This window comes from Mustela putorius, unplaced genomic scaffold (assembly GCF_011764305.1).
Source record: "Mustela putorius furo isolate JIRA1106 unplaced genomic scaffold, ASM1176430v1.1 tig00000997_pilon_pilon_pilon, whole genome shotgun sequence".
NCBI classification, from domain to species: domain Eukaryota; kingdom Metazoa; phylum Chordata; class Mammalia; order Carnivora; family Mustelidae; genus Mustela; species Mustela putorius.
The window spans coordinates 3,130,831-3,156,650 of NW_025421527.1; the positions used below are offsets into that span (position 1 = coordinate 3,130,831).

The 25,820-nt window shown below is 45.1% G+C and overlaps 2 protein-coding genes across 2 annotated transcripts; one reads left to right on the forward strand and one right to left on the reverse strand.

The window, feature by feature from the left end:
- Window positions 1–8,514: 8,514 nt before the first annotated feature.
- Window positions 8,515–9,462, forward strand: LOC101681424 (olfactory receptor 10T2). The gene has a single exon (XM_004775950.2). The coding sequence runs from the start codon at window positions 8,515–8,517 to the stop codon at window positions 9,460–9,462; it is 948 nt and encodes a 315-aa protein (XP_004776007.2).
- Window positions 9,463–21,874: 12,412 nt separating this feature from the next.
- Window positions 21,875–25,522, reverse strand: LOC101692607 (T-cell surface glycoprotein CD1e, membrane-associated). The gene is made up of 6 exons (XM_004775804.3): window positions 25,161–25,522; window positions 24,561–24,857; window positions 23,696–23,974; window positions 23,221–23,499; window positions 22,763–22,859; window positions 21,875–22,634 (listed from the first exon to the last, which is right to left on the reverse strand). The coding sequence occupies exons 1-6, from the start codon at window positions 25,219–25,221 to the stop codon at window positions 22,460–22,462; spliced, it is 1,188 nt and encodes a 395-aa protein (XP_004775861.2). The 5' UTR covers window positions 25,222–25,522; the 3' UTR covers window positions 21,875–22,459.
- Between the last annotated feature and the right edge of the window lie 298 nt (window positions 25,523–25,820).

Here is a 25,820-nt window from a genome sequence, read left to right on the forward strand (position 1 = left end):
ACAGCTTATCCCTAAGGGCAAAAACCATAGCGTATGTTTAGGTTTTAAAGATCAACCTGACCAGAGCTCTTATGCTAAATGAGACATGAGGCACGAGACATAGGAATGGATACATTTCAGCTGATCCAAGTGAGGCTGAGATCTTGATCTTCTCATACCCTCAAACCACCCTTGTCTGTTGAGGAAGATAGCACCCCCACCCTGTACATGCACATCTAAGGAAATCAACCGTTCTCCACATAAAAGACTCCACGGTTGCACCTGGGCTCATTGACCCATTACCTAACTTTGTTTCTAGGCCTACAAGAGGAACCAGATCACAATGCAATCTGGATAGAGAGGTACAAGGCCTGCTCTGGGGTAGCTTGAACACAAAAAACAAAAACAAATACCTACAAGTTCTGCCAATTTGTGTCAGTGGGAGTTAGGAGGCCATGTTTCTATGCAAAAGAGAATTATGAAGATCTTAGACCAGAGGAGAAGAAACATCAATTTCAATCCCATTTAATTCATTGATAGAGGAACACTCAACAGGGATTCAGAATTTAATCTGTTGACTCATGCATCCAGAAACAACATCAATCCTCTCATGGAATAACTAATTGAAGTCTGAACTAACCATTGACAAATGTTTAACAAATTGGATATGCCACGGTTTTTTGTAATACATCATAAAGGAATCCCAAAGCTCTGGGAAATAAATGTGTTGGGATAGAAATACTATAGAAAACCTCCTCATCTAACCATTAATCACTATCACCCAGGGAACCTGCTGGTGTTTATAAAACGCAGTGGTGATAGCAATATAAACATCTTTAAAGAGTTCTTTGGTAATTGTTATTATAGACTAGAGATGATGGTGGAAATACTACACAGCAAATGAGTTCACTGATTTCAAAGAGAGTAACAATATTCTGGAGAGCGGAACCCTAGGAGCCACACAGAACTGTCAGAGATAAGATATGGACAATAAACAACATTAATTGCAGTTTAGGATGATGATTAGTATTATGACCTGCAAAGATCTGTGGAAACAGCTGGCCGAGGGGTTTGGAGCCATAAAATGGATGAGCAGCCAATTGATAAACTGCTTGATCGTATTCTATGTCTGGTGGATGGATGGCTTGGAAGTTATGGTATGGCAAGTCATGGCCATTTAACTAAATTTCAGTACTACGCCAATTCCCAAACCTGAGCCCCCTTGATTATGAAAGAAGATGGGTAATTTTGGTGAAAGATCCTGCAACACAGCCACAACTGTATCCCTAAAACTTTGACCCAGTATTTTCCCAAGGGACCTCCACCATTTACCGAAGTTCCTGTGCACTGCATAAAGGAAAATATCTTGTGGGGATTCTTAGATATTGTTTGTATACTTGTGTTCATCCCAAGAGACCCAGAATGCCACACGATCTGGTCAGAAGAGGGACCGATGGAGGTCACACACTAGATGAAGTCTTGTTTCAGGTCTGCCAGGATTTGAGGCTTTTTTAAACTAGTCTCAGGCTCTGAGAAGGCTGGTTGGTCTATCTCTTGTTTTCTTCATTCCTATTGTGTTCCCTTTGTGGATCTCAACCCCAAATCTTGGGGAATTCTTCAGCTTGCCACTCCTCGGTGGTCCATGAACTGTATTTTTGTCCTCAGACCTCACAGGTCTCAACCTCTTGACTTTTCAGGATTTTCTTCCAGAGTTGTATAATCTTTGTAGATTGACTTTTTTCACTCAACAATATGTATTTAAGGTGACTTGATGTCTTTTTACAGCAGCATAGCTTCTTTCTTTTTCTATTTGTCTATTCCTTCACCAATACCACATCGTCTTGTTTATTGGTACTTTATTGTAAGTCTTGAAGTCAGGAATTATCAGACTTCCTGTGTTATTCCTCTCTTTTAATGTCTTTTAAGATGTAAACTTTATTTTTTTCCAGTTAGACCAATGGATCAGGAAATAATTGCCTTTGAAAAGATAGTTTATTACACACAGTTCCTGTGGGGAAGGGGGTACACCATGTCACTCAGGGCCATACCAAGAAACACTGACTTGAGTCAGAGGGAGAGAGGGTTAGGGGAACTGCAAAAGATCCCCTTTTGTTGTTGTTGTTTGTTTGTTTTCTTGGGAAGGAATGGGCAAGCCGGGGTAAGCAGGCTATGCAGGTTTAGGACTGGCCAGTTAATAATTTCAGTGAGCTCCTGGGTATAGAGCCACCTCTTGTTTCTAGTGCTTGGCCCTGGGATACCCAGCACAGGGAAATCATGTAAAGAGCCTAAAAAGCAAATATTTTAGGACTATGAGCCCTAGATTGTTTGCACTTGAAAAGCATCTTCTAAGGAAAGCCATTTGTTGTCTCCAGGAACTGGAATCCTTTAACCCCAGGGGGTCAGTCCCTCCCTGGTCAAGGTCCCAAAAGGTAAAACAACAGATACATAAATCAGAAAATGTGGTTAACATGCAATATTGTGTTGACTACCCTGGGTCTTTAGCCTTTCCATATAAACTTGATGATTAGTTCCTTAATATTTCTAAAATAACTTGTGGTTTTGATTGGGAATACCTTGAATTTATAGATCAAATTGGGAAGAACTAACATCTTGACAATATTGGGTCTTCCCATCCATGAACATAGACTATTTTTCCATTTATTAAAATCTCCTATTTCTTTCATCAGTACTTTATAATTTCATAAAATTGACTTCTGTGTATTAACTCCATATGCTGGGATCTTGCTTTAATCACCTATTAGTTCCAGGAAGTTTTTAAAATCTATTCTTTGGGATTTTCTTATTTTTTTTTCCTTTTTTTTTTTTATTGTGTTATTTTAGTCACCATAAAATACATCATTAGTTTTGTTCCAAGATTCATTGTTTATGTACAATACCTAGTGCTCCATGCAATACTTGGGATTTTCTGTATAGACAATCATCCCATCTGTGAAGAAATGTGTTTATTTTTATCATTTCAATTTTGTTCTTTTCTAGAAACTAAGCAGAGTTTCCTTTCTCCAGAGGTAATCCATATTTGTGTATGGTAGATGTTTAGAAGGACTACCAGTTTAGGTCCTTTAAAAATTTACAGTAAGTTTACTATAAATTTACAAGTTTAGATCTACTGCAAATTAAATTCAGAGCTCAAGCTTTCCTAGACCAAGTTGAGATACAAATCTGAGCTGTAAATTTGATGAAGTCTAACTTTTCACCTCTCTTGAATGGATGTATTTTCCCCACCCTGACCCAGTGTCTTTGGCCAGCCTTGAGGTAATTTTTCCACGAGTACCTCCTAACAGGGAGCTAAGGAGTGAGCTTAATTCTGCTTCGTGCTTATGTTAAGGCAGCATCCTTCAGTTACAGCTTAAAGTAGAAGATTGACTCTTTGACCCTCATTAGGTGAGTGCTGGACTTTCATTTCTGTCAAGGTTGTCCTGCGCTTCCCTCAAATCAACAACTTGGATTTGTGTTCCTTCCAGATAAGCAAATGTCCTCAGTGTGAAAGGAACTTCCAGCACTCCACTCACTTTTCTAGATTCTTGCTTTTTTTCAGATTTTATCCTGAAAATTCCTAGCATAGGAATCTTTGCTCAGCTTGCTATTAATGAACATTTTTAGAATATTTCCCCCGTAATTTCACTTGTTTTCAGAAGGATGGTTTACTGAAATACCCAGATTGGGGAGCCCAGCCTTCCCTCTTGAATGTCCTGGCACAAAAAAGACAGTAGTTTCTACTTAAGTTTCTCATTCTTAATGGTTTTGTTCACAAAGTCATGGAATGAGTCTCAGCCCTGGTTGTGTCTGAGGGTCTTCACCGGGACATGGCCATCTCTCCAGTGGTCCTGATGTTCCCTGGCACTGTCCTGGTGCCTCAGCATGCCCCTTGTAGATAGCCATGCTGCATTTGTCCCTGCGAAATTGGAATGATCGGTATGATCGGTTTATCTTTGAGGCACTGTGATGTGTAATGTCATGCTTGGCAAATCACTGCACTCTGTGAAGGGTTGCTGAATCAAAGTCTTCCCTTCAAATCCCTGAAGGACATTTGAAAAAAACAGTTGTCTGACTTCTTCAGGCTTTTGGTAGAGAAGTAAAACAGAGATTTCCTGCATAATCGCCCACCCTGTCTTTACTTCCTTCATTTGTTAAATCAATCTTCATGTAAACCTTAGGGTTGGAAAACTTGGTTTCTCTTGACAGCCTCTTGTTTTGTAAACATTTTTTCTGAAAGTAACTGAATTCCCCCCATGCTAAAAAAAATACTTGCTTCCTTTTTTGTGCTTTACAGAGAGGGACATTTTTTACAATCTGAATTATTTCTTCTTGTATTAGATAAGATGCTTTTGTCCACATTCAGCCATTTATTTTCTGTCTCCCGTCAGCTCCCCGGGGTCTCAAAGGGCCCTAGTCCTTAGACTCCCAGAAGACTGGAAATACTCTCCAACTTAATTATAGAATCTGAATTGACATATGAATATAGAATGGACTATTTTCAGCCTCTTACTTAAGACTCAAAGAGGTTTGGACAACTAAGTGTCCAGATAAACTCATCATGAAATGTTTCAGTGCATTTTTTTTTTCCTCAGTCACTTAATCTTTCAGGACACATGCCATTGCTTTTACAAGTGACCTTGTACTACTCCTTCTTTCAATATTCAAAAGATCTACAAGACTGGGAGCCATTAAACCCAAAGTCATATGTCAACGTTCTTGATCACTTGAACCTAAGTGGGTAAGTGTATTTCTTTAGTCAGTTACTATCTAAAGAAACATTTTCCACCAAGGAGTTCAAATTTGAATGTATTTGAATAATAGTTTTTACTATTATGAAAAAGAAAAAAGATTCTGCACCAAAGTAAAACTGAATTTGCTTTTTTCTCAAAATGAAAGAAGCATCCACTCTGATTGAGTCTGCGTACACACACAAACAGAACACACACACACGCCGCACTGTACATCAAACTGAATGCTGAGAAATCCCAGAAGTAAAGAAGTAAAGGGGCTGGGGCAGGAAAGTTTATCAGCGTAGATTTCTCCTTTTTTAAGATGACTTTGAGAATAAAAAAAAAAAAAAGAATTAGGAATGATATAGATTTTAATAGAATAGCAGAGAACATATTCTAGGGGAAAAAATTATGGTCTATGAGAAAACTCAGAAACAAAAGTAGAATTAAAGCACACCATCTCGTATTAGGTTTTTGTTTGTAGGGTCTATTCTGTACCCTGTACTGTGGCGGGACTGTAGGTCATTCAGAATATATTGCTATGGTCCCTGCCCCAAAGAAACACTCTACAGAAAGTGTGTGCGTTACTAGATACTACATATATACTATGCTAAACATGGTACTATGTGCTATATTCACTCTATATTCTAAACTGTAGGATATATAGTATAATGCACTATACTGTGTGTAATATACTATATAATATGTAGTATTTAGTATGGAAATATGGTATATATAATAATCTGTACTCCATATATAATGTACATATAGTGTTACAAGATAATGTCCAACCTACTCACCATACATATGATTTCAAGATCTCTAAATAAGCATCTATGGGGACTGTAATTGTCAGAGAAGGTATATTGGAGGCTGTGGGAAATGATGAGGATTCGAATGTAGAAAACAACAGGTCATACAAGTATGTGAAGTGGCATGAGAAAACATAAATATTGTGGCCCTAAACAGGAGCTATCTTAGACACAATCAAGTTCTTGCTTAAATCACAGAAAAATAAGCTGATGCTTTAGGGAGATGGTGAAAACGGTTTGAGTCGCAAAACTGTGATTAAAATTAAGCAAGATCCTTGACATTCCCTATCTTTGAGTGTGTTCACCAGATCGTGGGCTTACCTTATTGCTATTCTTTTGGTTCTTTTTTCTCACCTCCCAACCCAAGGTTTAGAGATAATAAATCTCATATTCTAAAATTTAATAATTCAGGAAAATTTAAGAATTAAAAGTGAAATATTCCAGGAAAATCAGAAAGGGCAAAATGAGTTTTTACTTGAATAAGCAACATGGGACCATGCCTGCTTTAGTGCCTTGGAAAAAAATGTGTGGGACAGATTCTGTCATAAAATGGCAGTCGCATGGGGGGAGGGGTTGTCCCCGGGTGGCTCAGTTGATTTAGTGTCTGCCTTTGGCTCAGGTCATGATGTCAGGGTCCTGGGATTGAGCCCTGCACTGGGGTCATTGCTCAGCAGGGAGCCTGCTTCTCCCTCAACCCCTCCCTCCTGCTCATGTGCTCTCTCGATCTCTCAAATAATTAAAAAAAAAAAATCTGAAAAAAATATGGTGGGTAGAAAGTGAATTAGAAGCTAGAAGACTTAAATTCTCGCACTGACTTGACTACTTGAACATATTATTTAGTTTTTTTAAAAATATTCTATTCAGATTTTAAAAATGAGCCTATGATAAACTACAGATTATGCTTTATGCTAGGGATTCAGCTATTAATAAAAATATCAGTCCTAGCTTGTAGGAAGCGAATAGTCCATAGAGGGAGACAAACACAGGAGAGGAGTTCAATTTAACACCTTCAGTGCAAAGACGAGGCTGCTCCCAGGTTACTCTGCTCAGGAGAGGACACTCGGTGCTCTCACCTTACCTATAAGAAGGATCCAAAGACACTCGTGCTATCTACTGGGTGGGGAAGGCCAAAATGAGGTAGCGTACATGAAAGCATCTTGTTTTCTGTAAAGTGCCATAAAAAGGGAAAGGGTGACGATGGCCAGTGTGGGGAGCTACCTAGACAAAGGAGCCACGGCAGAGGTGAGGAAGAGGGAACATGCACGCGCCTCACGGGAAGCTATGCCTTCCTTATGCTTTATACCCACTGGAGGAGCCAACAAGTTGAGCGATGCCGAGAGGTACACGTGTTGTACTGGGTTTCTCCTGAGTTCCTGAACCTGCACCTGAAAGTAAGAGGATTAAGGCTTTGAGTGTTATTTTAATATGAAATAGGTACGCTTTGTATTTTGCTAACGTTTCTAGCAATAAAATACCTTACACATGATAACTGTCTCCCTCTGAATGAAAGCCTGTGTTATAACACGGCACCTTATAAAATTAAGGGAAGGAAATGTTTGAAGTCAGACCCTGAGAAATACTGCTTTCAAGAGGCAAGTACTACTTCCTCCTGTGTCTTAGCTGGATGATGCACTGGTGGGAAGATTTCCAAGGGTGTGATGTGGAAATAGCCGTGGAGAGATGGTCTGTTTTCTGAAGCAAACCAGGGCTGGGGAGGTCACTGTTCTGCCTCTGACAGATGTGCCCTCCAAAGCCCCGTTCCAAGGGAATAGTGGCAATGCATTTCCCAACGCAAGAGGAGCAATCTACCTTTCCTCTACCACACCATCCTCATTCCAAACCCTCCAAGATACCTTCTGGTGTAGGTCAAGTGATGAGTTGGATTCTTAGACTATTCTCTGCCAGGAATTGTCCTTGAACTTTAAAAATGATGTTTCTTTATCATTGCACCTGTCTTCTGATTGTATCTGACCATCACATGTTCTTTTCTTGCTTGCGTCTATCATAGCTGGCCATCTACTGTGATGGGTAGTGGTCAGAGGACAGGCATATCATGCTGCTAGTAATCATCTGCACTAGCAGATGTTATCAATAATGTGTAATATAGATATGTAGTCATTCCAAAAGCATTTTTTTTTCATTTTGGAAAAATAGTATTATTGTATCTGGAAACAGTAAATCATTCTTATTTATGTTTGGACAATATCTTTTCCAACAAAAGGAGGTGGAAATATCCTGCATTAAAAGTGAAGTATATTAGAATAAATGAAAGAAGATGGGATTGGGAGGGAGACAAACCATAAGTGACTCTTAATCTCACAAAACAAACTGAGGGTTGTTGGGGGGAGGGGGTTTGGGAGAAGGGGGTGGTATTATGGACATTGGGGAGGGTATGTGTTTTGGTGAGTGCTGTGAAGTGTGTAAACCTGGTGATTCACAGACCTGTACCCCTGGGGATAAAAATATATGTTTATAAAAAATAAAAAATTATATTAAAAAAAAGTGAAGTATATTTAGAGTCATCAAATTAAAATAGATTTATTGTTAAATATTTGAAAATATAAAAATATATCAGACAGCAAACCCAAATCTTCTCCAACCTTACCATAAATACAGGTTGATATCTTAAATATGGCTTGGTATCTTATCTTTTCTCTTATTATGGTAGGAGATTTTCTCATGTCCTCATGTCATCTTGGGGAATATCAAAGTAGCTTCTGTTGTTGTTTCTTTTCATCTTGTACATTTCTATAATATAACTAATCATTCTCTCATTATTGGAGATTAATAATTTCTTATAAAAATCATCAGAAGGAGTATCTTCTCCTATCTTCTCCTATAAAAATCATCAGAAGGAGAGGGAGATAGAGGGAGAGAAAGAGGCAGAGAGATTTATTGATACTCTGGGCCTGAAGAGAAGACACTGAAAGAGAAGTCATCGGGAAGATATTCATCATTGTGTCTCCCAAACTCATTTGCAGAAAGAAGTCATCCAGATGCATGGTTCCAACAGAACCACGATGGTTGCCCAGTTTATCCTGGTGGGCTTCTCCAGCCTGGGGGAGCTCCAGCTGCTGCTGTTTGTGGTCTTCCTTCTCCTGTACCTGACCATCCTGCTGGCCAATGCCACCATCATGGCCGTTATCCGCTGTAGCCGGACTCTGCACACTCCCATGTACGGTTTCCTGTTCATTCTCTCTTTTTCCGAATCCTGCTACACATTTGTCATCATCCCTCAGCTGCTGGCCCACCTGCTCTCGGCCACCAAGAGCATCTCCTTTGTGGCCTGTGCCACCCAGCTCTTCTTCTTCCTCGGCTTTGCCTGCACCAACTGCTTCCTCATTGCTGTGATGGGGTATGACCGCTATGTGGCAATCTGCCACCCTCTGAGGTACACACTCATCATGAACAAAAGGCTAGGGTTGGGGTTGGTTTCCCTGTCTGGAGTCACGGGTTTCTTCATTGCTTTGGTGGCCACCAACCTCATCTGTGACATGCCTTTCTGTGGCCCCAACAGGGTCAACCACTATTTCTGTGACATGGCGCCCGTTATTAAGTTAGCCTGCACAGACACTCATGTGAAGGAACTGGTTCTCTTCAGCCTCAGCATCCTGGTGATCATGGTGCCTTTCCTGCTGATTCTCATCTCCTACGGCTTCATCGTTAACACCATCCTGAAGATCCCCTCAGCTGAGGGAAAAAGGAAGGCCTTTGCCACATGTGCCTCCCACCTCACGGTGGTCTTTGTGCATTACGGCTGTGCCTCCATTATCTACCTGAGGCCCAGATCCAAGTCTACCTCTGACAAGGATCAGCTGGTGGCGGTGACCTACACTGTGGTGACTCCCCTGCTTAATCCGCTTGTCTACAGTCTGAGGAATCAGGAAGTGAAGACTGCCCTCAAAAGAGTCCTGGGAATGCCTGTGGCAATCAAGGTGGTCTAACAAAACCCCTGAAATTAATGAGGGAAGCTATAGTTGTCAAAGACAAGATATTTTTTTCTGTCTTTTTACCAATCCAGTCCTGACATGGACAGCATTTCTAAGGATTAAGACCTTTCTCTTTCCTCCCAGTCCAGAAAACGGATGAGTCAGTCTACATGCTACATTGTTCAATGCTTGGTTGAGAAACAAAAAACTGGGGCACCTGGATGGCTCAGTTGGTTAAGCATCAGACTCTTGGTTTCAGTTTGGGTCATGATCTCAGGGTCATGAGACTGAGCCCTGCGTTGGGCTCTGTGCCGAGCATAGGGTCCACTTGGGATTCTCTCTCTCTCCTTCTCCCCCGCCTCTCTTTACTGACACCCTCTCCCAAAACAAACAAACAAACAAACAATGAAACAACTCACACTTGGCAATAAGAGAAAAGTATATATATATATATATATATATATATATATGGCATATATATGTGTGTGTGGGGTGTATATATATGTGTGTGTGTATATATATATATATATATATATGTATTTTTATGAGAAGACAATAATCAAATTGAAAAGTGGTCATGGTTAGCTTTCCTGGATGAGTAGAGAATAGGATCCAAAGCTACTGGCCATGTCTTATCGAAGACGCAGGCATGGCATCTATAAGTAGTAAACCATCTATAAGTAGTAAACCCACTATATACCAGGTTCCATGAAAAGTGGGAAAATCATGACCAGTAAGCTGATAGTTTATAGAGAGGTGGGAAGGGTAGGAACATGAACAGAGAAAGGAAACTATGACAACGCACGATGACCAAATCTGTTAAAAGGATATAAACTAAGAGTTATCAGAGCCAAAAGAAAAATATATATATTCTTTCTGAAGGAAAAAAAATGGAATAAGTGAGACGAGAAAAGGGGAAAGAAAATCCGAACTGGGCCTTAAAGAAAGAGCAAGATTTCAATATCAAGAACGGGGTTTTCCAGTGATGAGAAGATCCATCAATATTACCAGAACTGTTGATTTTTTCCCAAAATTTAAAACCAGTTTCTTATTATATTAATTATACATTAGATGCATTTAAATCATGGTTTGTAGTTTTGCTTTGTTTTCATGGTGACGTGTTCAAGTTTTTAATGGATACAATTTTGTTTTAATAATGGACCTAAAACAACCAGTAATGACATCACACTTGCTACTGAAGTGCAACACAATGTTCTGGAAAGTCTCAAAAGGCTCAGGGCTCGCAGCCCACTGACCCTGCAACGGTCCCAGTGTGAACCTCCCCTGACTCTAACATCTGATCGTCATAATTTGAACTACAAATACTAAATGGAATTGATTTTAAATGTTATTTTATTTTGTTATTTTATTATTTTAAACCTATTATTTCAAGCCATGTAATTTGAGACAATATCTAAAACTCTTCAAACTGATGTGCCTTGAACTTTTTTTTATCTGGACAACTGAGGGGCTTTTTGTTTTTGTTTTTGTTTTTTTTCCTGGGAATATGCAAATTATCCAGTGAGCCCAGAGCTTGTCTTCTACTTGGGAGAGTCGGTTCTATTAATTAGAATTTTTTCTCTGCCCAGTGACCTAACCCGTACTAGAATAAAAATCTCCTGATTTGTTAAAATTATGTTTCATCACCCAAAGGAAAAATGGTTATCATTAAGTACATGACTGTGACAATAGCTTGTAAGCAGGGAACGTGTGTTTTATATAAACAGTTACAGCCAGCACGCTCTCTTCCCCGGGAAAAGCTCCCTGGCTGATTCCTCAACATAATCAACACTCGTGTCCAGCACATCACTTCCTGGGGTGTCTGTGTGGCTCAGCCCTTCCAGGCTACACTGTCTACGTCTGTCCTCAGAACCGAGTGTGACAGTTGCATTGATGATCCTAATCATCCTGCTGGTGACGTGTAATTCTGTAGTACAGCCTGGTGAGATGTTATTGCAATCAAGATTATTTGTGTCTAATAGAGGCAGATGGAGTGCTCTGGAAAAATAAAATATGAGCAAGAAAATCACAGAAGAAAGGAAAATCCTAAAAGCCTAGAAGTGTCGTTTGCTTAGATTATTTTGCAGGTGTCTCTAAGTTCCCGCTCGTCCATAAATTCGTGAGAATTTTGCTAATGAGTTATGGGTTTATGCTAAATATGGTCTGAAGGTCTCCAATCACGTGGGCCAATACTTAAAGTAAAAGCTTTATCCCCAAGTGAAAATATGCATGGATATGTGCATGTTTTGGCATTTTGAGTCTAAATAAAGCATTTTAATTATATAAGGGTCGTTCTTTCACTATTGTGCTCTATCAGACTTTTTTGGGTTAGCCACCCAACCATCGGAGCCTATCTGGGGCAGGTATGTTTCAAACAGTGTGAAAATATTCTTCTCCCTGTGGATGACACAGAGACATGATAAGGCAAAAAGAAAACAAAGGAGATCGTGCTATCATGATGGGCATCTAGCTAATTTTCCTTGAATGCTACTTAAGGCCATACAATCTTCCAAAGTGCTCTACAGCCCAATCTCACACAGGCCTTGTTGGCAAGAAATTTACTACTTCCTTCTTGAGGTGACTAAGCCGGAATTTTCAGGAAGCCTGGGGAGGCACACAGTTAAGAAGAGTCAGAATGGTTTCCAGACAAACGTGGAGCGCGGGCTGGTTCACTGAGCTGCTGCTCCTCCCCTCACCCCTGCCCCGTCATGCTCGGTGCCCCTTGCAGAGCCGCCCCTGCAGGACCCAGAGGCAGTTCTGGTGCTTCCCCGGTGGTGTGACACTTTGAGGAATGTGAATCCACGTCCCCCACATAGATGAGGCCTCCTGACACATATACTCCCAGGTCTGAGCTCCATCCCCCTTTAAGGTAATGTACTAAAGTACTAATGTACTCCGTCCCCCTTTAATTCCCATTCACAACGCTGCCCTGTAGCTGTTGGCACAAACCCACCAGGGTCTGGAGAAAGCCCGAAGTCCAGTTGGTGATTCTTCTTTGCCTTAAAGCAAAACGACTTTTCCCCCTAATGGTGTGCTGTTTAACTCCTAATTTGGCTTAGATTGTGTAGTCATGATTTATCTTCTCTCATGGCTTTAGTAAGTCCTTCGTCAAATTATACAGGAACTACTGAAAACGTGTCCTGATCCCTTAGCTCCCTCCTCACACGGCAGACCCTGTTTTCTTTCTAAAATGAAACGTTATAGCTCATTCCAACCAAACACTCTTCCTGGTATCAACAAGTTGAATAAAATATTCTTAAGTAAGAAATGGGAGAAGTGTATCATCAGCATAAGTTTCAGCAGGGAAAACCCCAGCAATGCTGGAAATCAGGTCTCTAGGTGCTGCGTCCACGCCTTCCTGTTAGTTAGTGCTACACCAGTTACAGACACAGTTGTATCTCTATCAGCTGCTTCATTGTTTTTCTTCTTCTGACCTTATGTCTGCACACCTGGCATCTCTGATCATCCTTCTACAGACTTCCTGTATAAAAAAAAAAAAATGCACTTGGCCTTTTACAGATCTGTGAAATGAAATGGTGATCACTCCGACCTGGCACATACTCTGGTTCCCAAATTTGCCACCCCTCCGGTTGCACACCTTTCCTGAAACCCACATTTCTTATTGCGTCAATAATTTGCTGGTTGGCTTGTTAGTACATTAGTGAATTTTTTAAAGATTCTATTTATTTATTAGAGAAAGAGTGAGAGAGAGAGAAAGCACACAAGTGGGAAACGGGGTAGAGGCAGAGGGAGAAGCAGGCTCCCCACTGAGCAGGGAGCCCGATGTGGGACTCGATCCCAGGACCCCAGGATCATGACCTGAACTAAAGGTGGATGTTTAATTGACTGAGCGACCTGGGTGTCCCGGTACATTAGCAAATTTTGGCACATGCTTGAGATATATCTTTCTAAGGGTTTTTAAATATATTTTTAAACATATTGGATTTCTTTTGAGATAACATCCACATAACACAACGACACACAATGGCCTGGGTGTCCTGCTTCTTACTTCCAGTCTTAATTTTAGCCAGGTCCTCTTCTCATATTCTATATCTGAGCTTTTCAAACTATTTGGGGTGAAAGACTAACTTTCCTGACAAGTTATTATGTACCAGTGATGTTGTAAAATACAATGAAAGTGAATTATTTAAAAACAAAATTAAAAGGACATGAAAGAACTTATTTTGTCTTACTATTAGACTAACATACGGACAGTTAATTGAGCTGTAAAAGTGTCTGAGCCTAGCTTCTCTCATCAGGAAAGAGTCACAGTTCGTCCTGCTCTCATCCTGTTCCCTGAACAGCATTGCTCAATCTTCTGGTATTTCCAAAATACTTGGACTCCCACAACATTCAAAACTGAGATATTATCCATCTCTGAGCCTGTAAGTTTTCAGCTTGGAGTGTCCCTTGAGCAAGCCAATTTTCCCTTTCGGTGAAATCTCTGACACCTCTCTTGTGATCCAGCAGGGAGAACTGGTCACCCCTTCCTTCTGCCCACAGCACGAAGTTCTCTGCCTGACCTGCTGGCTCTTCCATCTTCTGACAAACTGTTCATACAGCTCTCTCCAGCACTGCAGAGTATTTCTTGAACTTGTTACTGCTCTCAAATAAGTGTCTTCAGCACGGGCATATCTCAAATTTAGAACTAAACCAATGGCTCCTTTGACCTCTAAATTCAGAAATTTATCAGGCATTTCAAATTAAACATCCGAAGCCAAATTCTCAACCTGTTCTCCAGCTCTGTTCCTTTCACAGTCTTATCTCTCTTAGTTAATTATAAATCCCAATGGAATTCCAGTTTCTTGGAACAAAAACCAGGGGTCACTCCTAACTGTCTTCTTAAAACATGTGACACACTGTTCTCCAAAGTGGCTGCACCAACTTGCATTCCCACCAACAGTGTAAGAGAGTTCCCCTTTCTCCACATCCTCTCCAACACATGTTGTTTCCTGTCTTGCTAACTTTGGCCATTCTAACTGGTGTAAGGTGGTATCTCAATGTGGTTTTAATTTGAATCTCCCTGATGGCTAGTGATGATGAACATTTTTTCATGTGGCTGATAGCCATTTGTATGTCTACATTGGAGAAGTGTCTGTTCATATCTTCTGCCCAATTTTTGATATGATTATCTGTTTTGTGTGTGTTGAGTTTGAGGAGTTCTTTATAGATCCTGGATATCAACCTTTTGTCTGTACTGTCATTTGCAAATATCTTCTCCCATTCCATGGGTTGCCTTTTTGTTTTGTTGACTGTTTCCTTTGCTGTGCAGAAGCTTTTGCTCTTGATGAAGTCCCAAAAGTTCATTTTCACTTTTGTTTCCTTTGTCTTTGGAGACTTATCTTGAAAGAAGTTGCTGTGCCTGATATTGAAGAGATTACTGCCTATATTCTCCTCTAGGATTCTGATGGATTCCTGTCTCACATTGAAGTCTTTTATCCATTTCAAGTTTATCTTTGAGTACGGTGTAAGAGAATGGTCGAGTTTCATTCTTCTACATATATAGCTACACACCACTTTGGAGGACAGTGTGGAGATTCCTAAAGAAATTAAAAATAGGGCTTGCCTATGACCCTGCAATTGCACTACTGGGTATTTACCGAAAAGATACAGATGTAGTGAAAAGAAGGGCCATCTGTACCCCAATGTTTATAGAAGCAATGGCCATGGTCACCAAACTGTGGAAAGAACCAAGATGACCTTCAACGGACGAATGGATAAGGAAGATGTGGTCCATATACACTATGGAGTAGTATGCTTCCATCAGAAAGGATGAATACCCAACTTTTGTAGCAACATGGACGGGACTGGAAGAGATTATGCTGAGTGAAATAAATCAAGCAGAGAGAGTCAATTATCATATGGTTTCACTTATTTGTGGAGCATAAGGAATAGCATGGAGGACATGGGGAGATGGAGAGGAGAAGGGAGTTGAGGGAAATTGGGAGGGGAGGTGAACCATGAGAGACTACGGACTCTGAAAAACAACCTGAGGGTTTTGAAGGGGTGGGGTTAGGAGGTTGGGGGAACCAGGTGGTGGGTATTAGGGAGGGCACGGATTGCATGGAGCACTTGGTGTGGTGCAAAAACAATGAATACTGTTGAAATACGCTGAAAAGAAATTATAAAAATAAAAGATAGTGGTAAAAAAAAATGTGACACAGTAGATAGACCCTCTCAGCTCTGTTTACACAGCACACACAGTTTCAAGTCTTTGTTCACCATCTCCATCTCTAGCCCCGTGTTTTACCACCATCATTGTCATTGTCTTCTTGAATTTTTACAGGAGGCTTGAAATAGGTCTTGCTGCTTGCCGCTGCCCCCAAGTCTATCTATTCTCAACAAAATAGAATGATCCTTTGAAAAGCAAGTCAGATTATATCTCTTCTCAAGTCAAAGCCTTCCAGCAGCTTCCATCCTACTCCATGAAAGGGAATCTTTCTCGGGGTGAACTACAAGCCTGGTAGTTTTCTGGAGGCTCACTCTGCCAAGATCTCATTTCTGGACACTCTCTGGAGCAAAGATCTGCAGGGAGAACAGGGCAATGGGTAGGATGGCTTCCCATCTGTTCCTTGCCTACTTTTGGGGGTAAATTTGAACTTCAGCCCGCAGATATGTATATTTTTATTGTTCAGTGGACTTTCATGTGTGGATGGGAAAAGTCCCTAAAATGTGTACTGGCTTAAAGTTTGTAAAGACTTGAAGTCGTCTTACTAACAACATAAATACATCAAATTATATTCTTCAGACCTTAAACACTCATAGTCTTTCTATATGTTTATGCATTAAATGCACAACTAATTATAAAGCATAAGACACACAAAATTAGAAAAATTAATGAAACACCAAGAAGGCAAGTTCAAGAGGAAAGTTAACTAGGCGTTTATAGTATGTGTGTGTATGCATTTCTCCTTTATTAAAATGGTGGCACTTCAAGTTTTTATTTATTTTGAGGTCAGTTTGAACTCAGTACATTAAAAGACTTAAGACGTATTCTTAATCTCTGTCATATTGAAAGCATCCCAAGCATTAGCAGCACCAACTTTGCATTCCACTGAAATGCCATGTGTGTCCCAGCGCACAGATTCTACAAGAAGAAGAAGAAGAAGAAGAAGAAGAAGAAGAAGAAGAAGAAGAGGAGGAGGAGGAGGAGGAGGAGGAGGAGGAGGAGGAGAAGAGAAGAGAAGAGAAGAGAAGAGAAGAGAAGAGAAGAGAAGAGAAGAGAAGAGAGAGAAGAGAAGAGATTCCTTTCAGGGATGTATTTGCTTCATTTTCTGTGTCAGAAAGTAGGTGACTGATGTTCTTCAAAGGCCTTACCCCCTTCCATGGTCCCCACCACACACTTCAATAAGCCGGCCATGCTGGAGTGCTAAGAGTTTTAAGAACACACCCAGTATAACAGGGCTTTCTTCTGCAGTTCCTTGGCTTGGAATGAATGCTCTTCTCCCTGACCTGCATGGCATGGTTCTGGTTCTTGTTTTAGGTCTTCTCTCAAAAGCCACCTTCTCAGAGTGGCCCATTCTGACCACTGTCTTTGCAGTAATAGCCCATTTTCCTGCCTCTGATCCCCTTCCCCACATCAGTTTGAAATCGTATCACATGTCATTATCTTACATAGAGTATTTTAATTTGCTTATTGTCTGTCTTCCCTGCCCTCTACTATTGTGGAAGTTCTGTGTGTAAGGGATTTCACCCTATGTCTCTGCTGTATTTCATTACCTATCACAACATAGGCTTCCAGTAATAATGTCCTTAAAATATATGTTTAAAAAATTAAAATTAGGCACCTGGGTGGCTCAGTGGGTTAAAGCCTCTGCCTTCAGCTCAGGTCATGATCTCAGGGTCCTGGGATCAAGACCCACATAGGGCTCTCTGCTCAGCGGGGAGCCTGCTTCCCCTTCTCTCTGCCTGCTGCTCTGCCTACTTGTGATCTCTCTCTGTCAAATAAATAAATAAAATCTTTTTTTAAAAAAATTAAAAATTAAAATAAACGTGGAAGTTATTGACTTAAACATTCCCTGGTAAAAACAATTAGAACTTTATTCCCAAATACACTCAGCTGAATCTTCCCTTCTTTAATCCTTCTCCTTCTCCATACTTTTATTCTTGGTCATTTCCTTCCTCCATTTTTATTCTAGAAGAAAACATAAGCAGCTGAGTTTATGTGTCTCCACTGCAACTGTAGTCTTTCATGTCCTGTGATGATGTCATAGCTCGTATGATGTCACTAGTGAGCCAGCCGACTGACACTGAAGAAAAAGCTGTGGAGAGAGTCTTCGTTGGGTCCCAAGACCTGGGTGAGAGCCAGAGCCAATGTTATTGCACACTAGAGCTTTAGGAGATTAAACACCAGGGAGGTGGCTTCTAGAACTGGACGTCACCTGAGAGAAAGAACGGAGGAGAAGCCATACCCCTGCCCCCCTTCGGAGCATCCCTCCCGTGCAGGCACCTGAGAGCTGGTGAGAACCTTTGGGTACCAGTGGTGGTGGAGGTCCTGAAGATGCTGCAAGCAACCCCGTGGGCAGCAGGCTGGGGCCCGTGGGGGCATGACCAGAGAGGAAAAACCCATCAGGTGCACCTGGTAATCCTCGTTGCAGACTGGTTGGTGAGCAACACTGAGACAGACTTTCAGTTAGTGCCAGTACAGAGAAGCAGACCAGGGTGTGGGAGTATGTGCTATTACACCCCATTTTGTGGTCCCCCAGTGGTGAGGCCAAATAGCCCGTGCACCTGAGAGCTCATCTCCTTTTACCCAAAGATGGTCTCTTTTATCCCCGATTCTCCAGTGACTTTCAGCCCCTGTGCAGTGCCCTGGAGGCCCCTTTAGGATCTGGCTCCGACTCACGGACCTCCTCCCATGTTCCCCACCATGTACCCCACTACCGTGGAAGTTCTTTGTCTAAGGGGTTTCGCCTTGTGTCTCTGCTGCATTTCATTACCTGCCACAAGGCAGGCCTCCAGTAGTTATTGTTGAGGGTGTGGTGTACTGGCCAAGCGTGGGTTTGGGAGCAAAGATGCCTACGTCGCTTACTAGTTATGTGCCCTTTGTCCCCTTATCTGTAAAGTGGGAATAACGGTGTCTGCCTCAGAACTACTGTGCGGACCACATGAGTTAATACGTGTCAAGCGTGTAGGACAGTGTCTTCTGCACAGCCGACTGCATTTGGATGTTTATTAGTATCTAATCAGGTTTAACTGTACCATAAAATAGGTACTTCGCTTACTTATTTATTATTAACTTATTTATTTATTCATTCCTTAGAAAGAGAGCGTGTGCAAGAGAATGGGAAGGGGCAGAGGGGAGGGGAAAGAATCCAAAGCAGACTCCACACTGAGCACAGAGCCCAATGTGGGGCTCAATCCTACAACCCTGAAATCATGACCTTTCCCCCCAACAAGGGCTCCACAGCACGTTCTGCATAAAAATCTCTCTTCCCAGCAGGTAGCATTCTGGGAGGCTGGATCCCTGTCCCGGGGAGCATTGCTCCATGTAACCAAGTCCTCCACATCCTTGGCCATCTTCGTTTCTCAGGCAGAAGACAGAAGATGAGCGTTCTCTCAAGCAGTGGTTGTCCAAGGTCTTGTGGCGACTAAGCGTGGCCCAGCGCATCCTGGTCCCACATGGTCCCACTGCAGCCTCCTCCAATAGTCACTGCCACTCCTGGAGAATTCACCAGCAACCAGGAATCATGCCTCCATCTCTGCTTCCAAATGACCTTGTAGTGTTTGTACCACATTTGTGTGTGTGACAGAATGCAGCAAGCTCTGGGTTGGACAGGCAGCAGATCAGATCTTCTTCTCGGTGTTACAGCTGGCGGGTGTGGAGAGGGTGACCCCTCACTACCTAGAACACCTGGCTCTCCAGAGAAATAAGCCGGGTTCCAGGAGTTCAGCCAGAAGCACACAGTTAAGAGTAGTAGGTGATAGCTGTCCTCTGGGGTCCTGAGGTGACACATTTTGCTCTTAAACACTAGGTCCTCACCCAGGAGCTTAAATTACATGAGATTACCCAACCTGAAGGTCTACACTAGGATGACACCCAGATTCTCTGACAATCTCCTGAACCTGTGTGTCAAACTTCTCCAAACGTATCCGGCAATACAGTCATTTACCCCAGGGCTCTCTCTGAGCTCATCTGTGACAGTCTGAGGGGAGAGAGGAAAAGGATGCACATGTGTAGGCAGCCCCAGTCCATCACTTCTGGGTGCGTATCTTGTGCCTCAGCCAAACATACTCCCACCACTCAACTACGGGACTTTGCTGGAAGTAGAGCTAAGACGGGTTAGGATATCATATTTAGGAACCCAGAGTTTCCTGAAAATCGCTGTATTCAACAATCATCCTTCCCTAAAACACTCCGTGACTATTCGTACAGTTCAGCAGCTGAGACACCCAGAGCAGCACTCTGTAGTTAACTGGTGTCCTCACTCACAGTATAAAGAGTCCTGAGGGGAACTTCTGAGATCTCCCTCCTGCCTTCCTCCCTACCTGCATCTCGAGCTCTGGCTACGTGTATCAAGACAATAGCCCAAGGGAAAGAGAGAGTCGCCGGTGACCACATGGCCACAATGTTGAGGACGCACTTCATCTTTCACTGACACCAGCACTTTGGAAACGTGTCACCTCCCAAAAACCTAGGGCTTCCTAGAGAACTGGTATCTCTAAGATCTTTTCTGGGAAGTCAAAGATGATGGTATTTGCTCATTCAACAAACATAACTTTGGTCACCCCCTGTATGTCCAGCTACACTCTAGGCACTGGGATTCATATGTGGTCAAGACAGATCTATACGGGATGTCACAGTACCTACGTGGTAGGTGGGAAGGGCACTAATATGTAAAAGAGAATGAGATAATTTCAGCTCAACCCAATAGTTAACACAAATAACTAAAGAACATTGGAATAGAAAGTGACTGAGAAAGAGGGGCCACTTGGGCTACACTGGCCACAAAGGGCCTCTGCGTGAGGATGACGCTTGAGTTGAGAGCTGAACGTTGTCTTGGAATCATCCACAGAAGATCAGCGTGAATGAAGACGGCTCCAGGCGGAGGGAAGAGTTAGAATAACGGTCTAGAGCTGAGGAGCTTGGCACAGTGAAGGATGGAGAGAAGCCTAGCCTCCCAGGACGCACACTCGGGAGGGCGGGTGGACACGGGACCTGAGAACCGAGCTTCAGGCATCTTAGGGGTTCAAGATTATTGTGACCAAAAAATTAGAGTAGTGGGGAAAGGTCCATCCAATTGGATCATCTGAACTATATTTGCATCCTACACTTGTGCTAGGAACCGAGAAGTCCTCCGTGGGACTCTTCATTTTGGTAGAGGCCCCCACTTGTGGCCTTGTGCCATGTGAGGGCACCTCGAACTTCATCACAGAGTGCTCCAAACGGCCTGGAAACTTCTGCCTTCTTCCCGGGGCTCCTCTATCCGAGCTGCCTGAACATGTCGTATAGAAGGGGATGGACTTGGTGGGGGAAGGCCAGACCCCAAAATCTTGTCTTTGAGTGAGCATATGGCCTGAATAAGGGGCCACGGAGCCCTGTGTCTTAACCTGAAAATGCCCACTATGAAGAGTGACCCATTTCCACTAAGAAATCTGCACACGGTGCTCAATTGTCCCATCTAAGGGGTGGTATCGGCTGCACATCTGGAGGAACTCGACACCGCACCAGCTTCCTGCTCTCCTGCAGGCTCAGACAATGTGTCTCAGAGTTGAGTAGATAGTTTTTAAATCTGTATTTTTAAAAGTTAGGGGAAACTAAGTAATAATACCAATATTTATCATAATAACCTGAACCAATAAAGAGACGTGAACACAGCGTCCGAGACGTAAGCACAGCATCCGATCGCTCTTCTCCTTCGCCGTTGACTCTGCCCGTCCTCCATCTCCTCGTCCTCTTCCCGACCACTCCAAGGGGGAGTTTCTTCCCTGAGTATCTGCCATGTGAAGGCGAATGTGGCCACACCCAGGCTCAGAGACGTGGGAATGCTCCGTCCTGCTCTGACGGCAGATACCTGCTGTTATTATTTCCTGAGATGTCTCTGAGGACGCACTGACGCGCCAGTCACAGAGCCGTCTGGAGCACACACCTGCCCTCCTCACCTCTGGTTACAGAGTCAGGGAGACAGAGTTGTTTTTTTTCTTTTGTTTTGTTTTGTTTTGTTTGTTTTTAGATTTTATTTATTTATTTGACAGACAGAGATCACAAGTAGGCAGAGAGGCAGGCAGAGAGAGAGGAGGAAGCAGGCCTCTCGCTGAGCAGAGAGCCCGATGTGGGGCTCGATCCCAGGACCCTGGGACCATGACCTGAGCCGAAGGCAGAGGCTTAACCCACTGAGCCACCCAGGTGCCCCCAGAAAGAGTTTTAATGAGAACACAGCCAGATGGTGCCGTGAGGTCAAAGGGGCATGGATTGAGAAAACATCACTGAATTTGACACAAATTTATTTCAGGCAGCATTTACTGAGAAACATTTTACTCTGAACCAGCTACGTAATTTGTGGGGCGAGCCCAGAGTGAGAACGCAGTACCTCCAAGTGTTATGAAACCTTTCAAGAGAGCAAGCCCTGCGTAGATGACATGCCCGAGAATCTGGCCCCGAATCCAGGTCAGGGTTAGGGTTACAGGTGCCATCCCAAACGCCTACATCCTGCGTTCAAGCAACTCGGGAAAAAACAGAAAAGTCGAGATCTAAATAAGCAGTGTTCCGAGTAGGAAGAGATGAGCGTGTTTAGTATGACCCCACCCGTCGTGGAAGGGCAGACGTGCTCTCAGTCGGACAAGGCAGGGACGCTTCCCTGTGAAAGGAGCACCCGAGTTAGAGTCTGAAGCGTCAGAGAACTGCCACGCGGCCACGCAGAAGAGATCCTGCTGGATGATGGGAAGCGGTAAGACAGGTTCCCAGAGCGGTCGAGATTTCTGCTGCAACAAGCCGTTTCATCAAAATTATGCTTTGCTCATAGGCACAAACCTTATTGAAGAAGCAGAAAAGGACATTATGCACTGGGTAAAACTAACGTCCCCAGAGTTGGTTTAGGCTTGTTTTCCATTTCTTTAAAAATCTATTTTTGATCCATGACTCCTGCGGCGTGTAGACCTGGCGTCCGGGAGTCCTGGGCCCCTGGCCGTCGGCCCCGGTGGGCGAGTCAGGACTGGAGGCAGCGGGCGCCAGGGCCTTCCGGTTGGAGCTGTGGGAGAAGAAGACGATTTTCATCCCGAGGAAGGAAATCGGAGAGAGAGCGGGGCGGGGAGGGGGGGGGGGGAAGAAAGAAGAATGAGCCGGTAAGTTGGAGAAACAGAAGTAGAAGAGGCTCACCTGTGCTTTCTCGAGCAGAAGTGCCCCGCAAGCAGCACCAGCAGGCTGACTGCGGCCACGAGACAGAGCAGGGTCAGCACGGCGGAGTTCCCGCCGCCTGGGGCGTGAAACAAAGACTTCAGTGTCCGAGGCTCTCCGTGGCGCCACCATCAATGCTTCCCTCCTTCCTAGAATGTTCCTCTGCATCTGAAGACTTCATCTCGATTCCTCCTGACTCGGTGTCCCCAGTCCCCACCCCATCTGTTGCCCAAGTCAGCAGGGCCTTCTTCCCTTTCTCTTCAGTACTCCAATCCCCTTCCTCCATTGCTTGGAATCTAGTGGCGCCCACTCTCTGCCCTTCTTTCTCTGGGTGGTCCCACCTCGGTCCTCTGGTGCAGCGTGTTCCCTTCTGCCTCCAAGCACCTCCCTCAGCAGCCCCAGGACCGTAGTTTCCCAGACAGGCCCCAGCTCTTTCTCACCCCAGTGGAGGACGATGTCCTGGCCTCCCAGACTGCTGTGTCTCACTCGGCAGGACAGACCGGCCGCCTCCCGGGCCGCCACGTCCAGGGTCACTCGGAGATACCACGTCCCGTCCGCGTGGGGCAGGACGTCGCCTCGCCGGGTGCCCCGCTGCTCCTGCTCACCCCGCATCCACATCACCCACACGGGCTTCGGGTGGAAGCCGGAGACGTGGCACACCAGCAGCAGACGGCCGGGACCGGGAGGGCGGCCGGCGGACAGCCAGGCCTCAGGCTTCACTGGAGAGAAGACGAGGAGACGAGGCGCTTAGGGGCACCCGGGCCGAGCTCCGTGACTCGGTGGTCTTCACAGCTGGAGTAATCACTTCCTTCCCTCGTTTAAGGAACAATCCCAAGCTCAAGCCCCACCCTCAAGCCTCCCAGCATGTGGACGCGGAAGGGCAGAACATGAAGCTCAAAGTGCCGGGGAGCTTACCTTGTCGTTCCAGTTCTGACTTCCCAGCTTGAAGGATTCCCGCCAGGAACCGAGGGCAGGTGCCCCTGAGAAGGGTCTGCACAATTTCCTTGATGTCTAAGTAGTTGTTGAGCACCTCGCAAGCCTTCTGAGCCGGACTCCCGGCTCCTGGAGACGGCTTCCAGGAGTTTCCTTGGAAACTCAGGAAATCGGAGCCTTGATACGCCCCATTCAAGAAGCTTCCCGAGGCCTTGCCGGCCTGTTCCGTACAGCCGGCTGACACCTGGAGCTCAAAGGGGTCTGGGGGTGGACAGAGCCATGTGGAAACAGTTACAGGGAAGGGAAGTAAGCCGTCTGGGAGCTTTTCTCTGCAATCACACAGCATGCTGGAGTCGGGTGCGGGAGGGGAGGGGATTTGTGGGAAGACAACGTGAAGGTACGGAGGTATTTAGGAATAATTGATGCAGACGGGCTAGATGGGAAGGTGTTGGGGCGTTGAGGGCCTGATGGAAGGGCTCCCTTGGCAACGGGTAGGTACAGGCTGGGCCTGGTTGACTCTCAGGCCGGGGACAGGGGAGGGCAGAACTGGCCGGAAAGGCCATGTCTGGGGTCAGGGGTGGTGGGCGGAAGACCACAGGGAGACACGATTGCAAGGAGCCAGAACATGGCGGGTTATACGGTGTGAAGGGCTGTGTCCTTGCAAGCTCATCTGTGTCTCTGGTGGGTGGGCGGGGGGACTGGGGACGGAGGTGACTGCTGAGGTAGAAGAGAGAGCGAGAGCCCAGCGGGGACAGGGAACGGGTCAGCAAGACTGGGTGAGGTCAGAGCCCCTTTGGAAGCGGGCTGGAGCCTTCGGGCAGGTATGGGCTTGGGACAAGGAACTCACATTCGAACTGAAACTCGTGGGCAAAGGCCTGCACCTCGATGGTAAAGCCGTGGAAGTAGAGCATGAAGAGGTTTTGCAGGTTCTTCAGCTCCTGGGTGCTGAAGTTTCCCTGGGCCCAGGGCCACAGGAAGACGATGGTGCCCAGGACACTGTCCCAGCCGTGCGTCTGCAGCTCGCCCAGCCAGCCTGAGCCGTGCAAGGACGCCCAGCTGCTGTTGGCGAAGGAGGAGGTCTGGAGCACACGGAAGGAGATCGGCTCTTCTGCGGCTGCGCGAGGGGGTCCTGGGACCTGGGATGCTGAGAAGCCAGGCCATGCAGACAGAGTATGCGAGGATGGCGAGGGAGAGCCCTTGTGGGAGTGGAGCCATGGAGACGGTTCCACAGCCTGCACACACTCCCCAGCCCACGCCGCTCCCCGGGCCTGCTCCCTCTCCCCAGAACCAGACACAGGAGAGAGCTGGAGCAGGAGGCTTTGCCTGGTGGCAATCTGGCATGCAGACACCGAGGGCGTCCAGTGGGAGCCCTGCTCCCTCCCGCAGGTCCTCCCAGACGCCCCCCTGCTGCGCCCAGTCTCAGGCGCCTTCCCAGGGCCCTTCCTACCCTTCGCGCTTGCCCCGCGCTGGACAAGTCCCTCGGAGAACAGGAGCAGCAGGAGCAGCATTGCGGCTCAGTCAGGCGAAGGAGCCTCCACAGGCCTCAAACACCACTGCCCTCGGAACCCTCCTGCTCTGTCTGGCTTCCCCTGCCACAGAGAGGCACACCTCCCCCTCTGCCCACTTCCCTGTCAGAGAAGCCCTCCTGCCTCCTCAGCGCAGCCCCCGGGGCTCTCATTTCCCCTCCGTCTCTGCCACTCTCTGGCTTCCAGGTTCTCTCCCTGCTTCCCCTGACCGCCCCTGTGCACACGCCCTGTCGGAGGGGTCCTGGCCCCGGACAGAGTCTGCAGCCCGGGCTGGCTGGAAAACGTAGGTCCTTCTGGCCTCGGAGGAATCAGGTCCACACGTGGGTTCTCGGTGTCCTGAGGGGGTGGACGAGGCCCACGGCGCTCGTGGCCTGTCCAGCAGCCCCTCGTCCAGCGGCTGCAACCCCTTCTCCCTCTCAGTGGTCCTCCCCAACCCTCATCCTCTACTTGCCCCTGTTTTTCCCTCTCGACACTGCTCCCCCCACCACTCCCCTCCTCTCTCCCTCCCCTCACCCCCTCTGTCTCTTCCTTCTGTTCTTCTCAAACCAGCGTCAGAAGACACAGGACATCCGGAGAGCTGC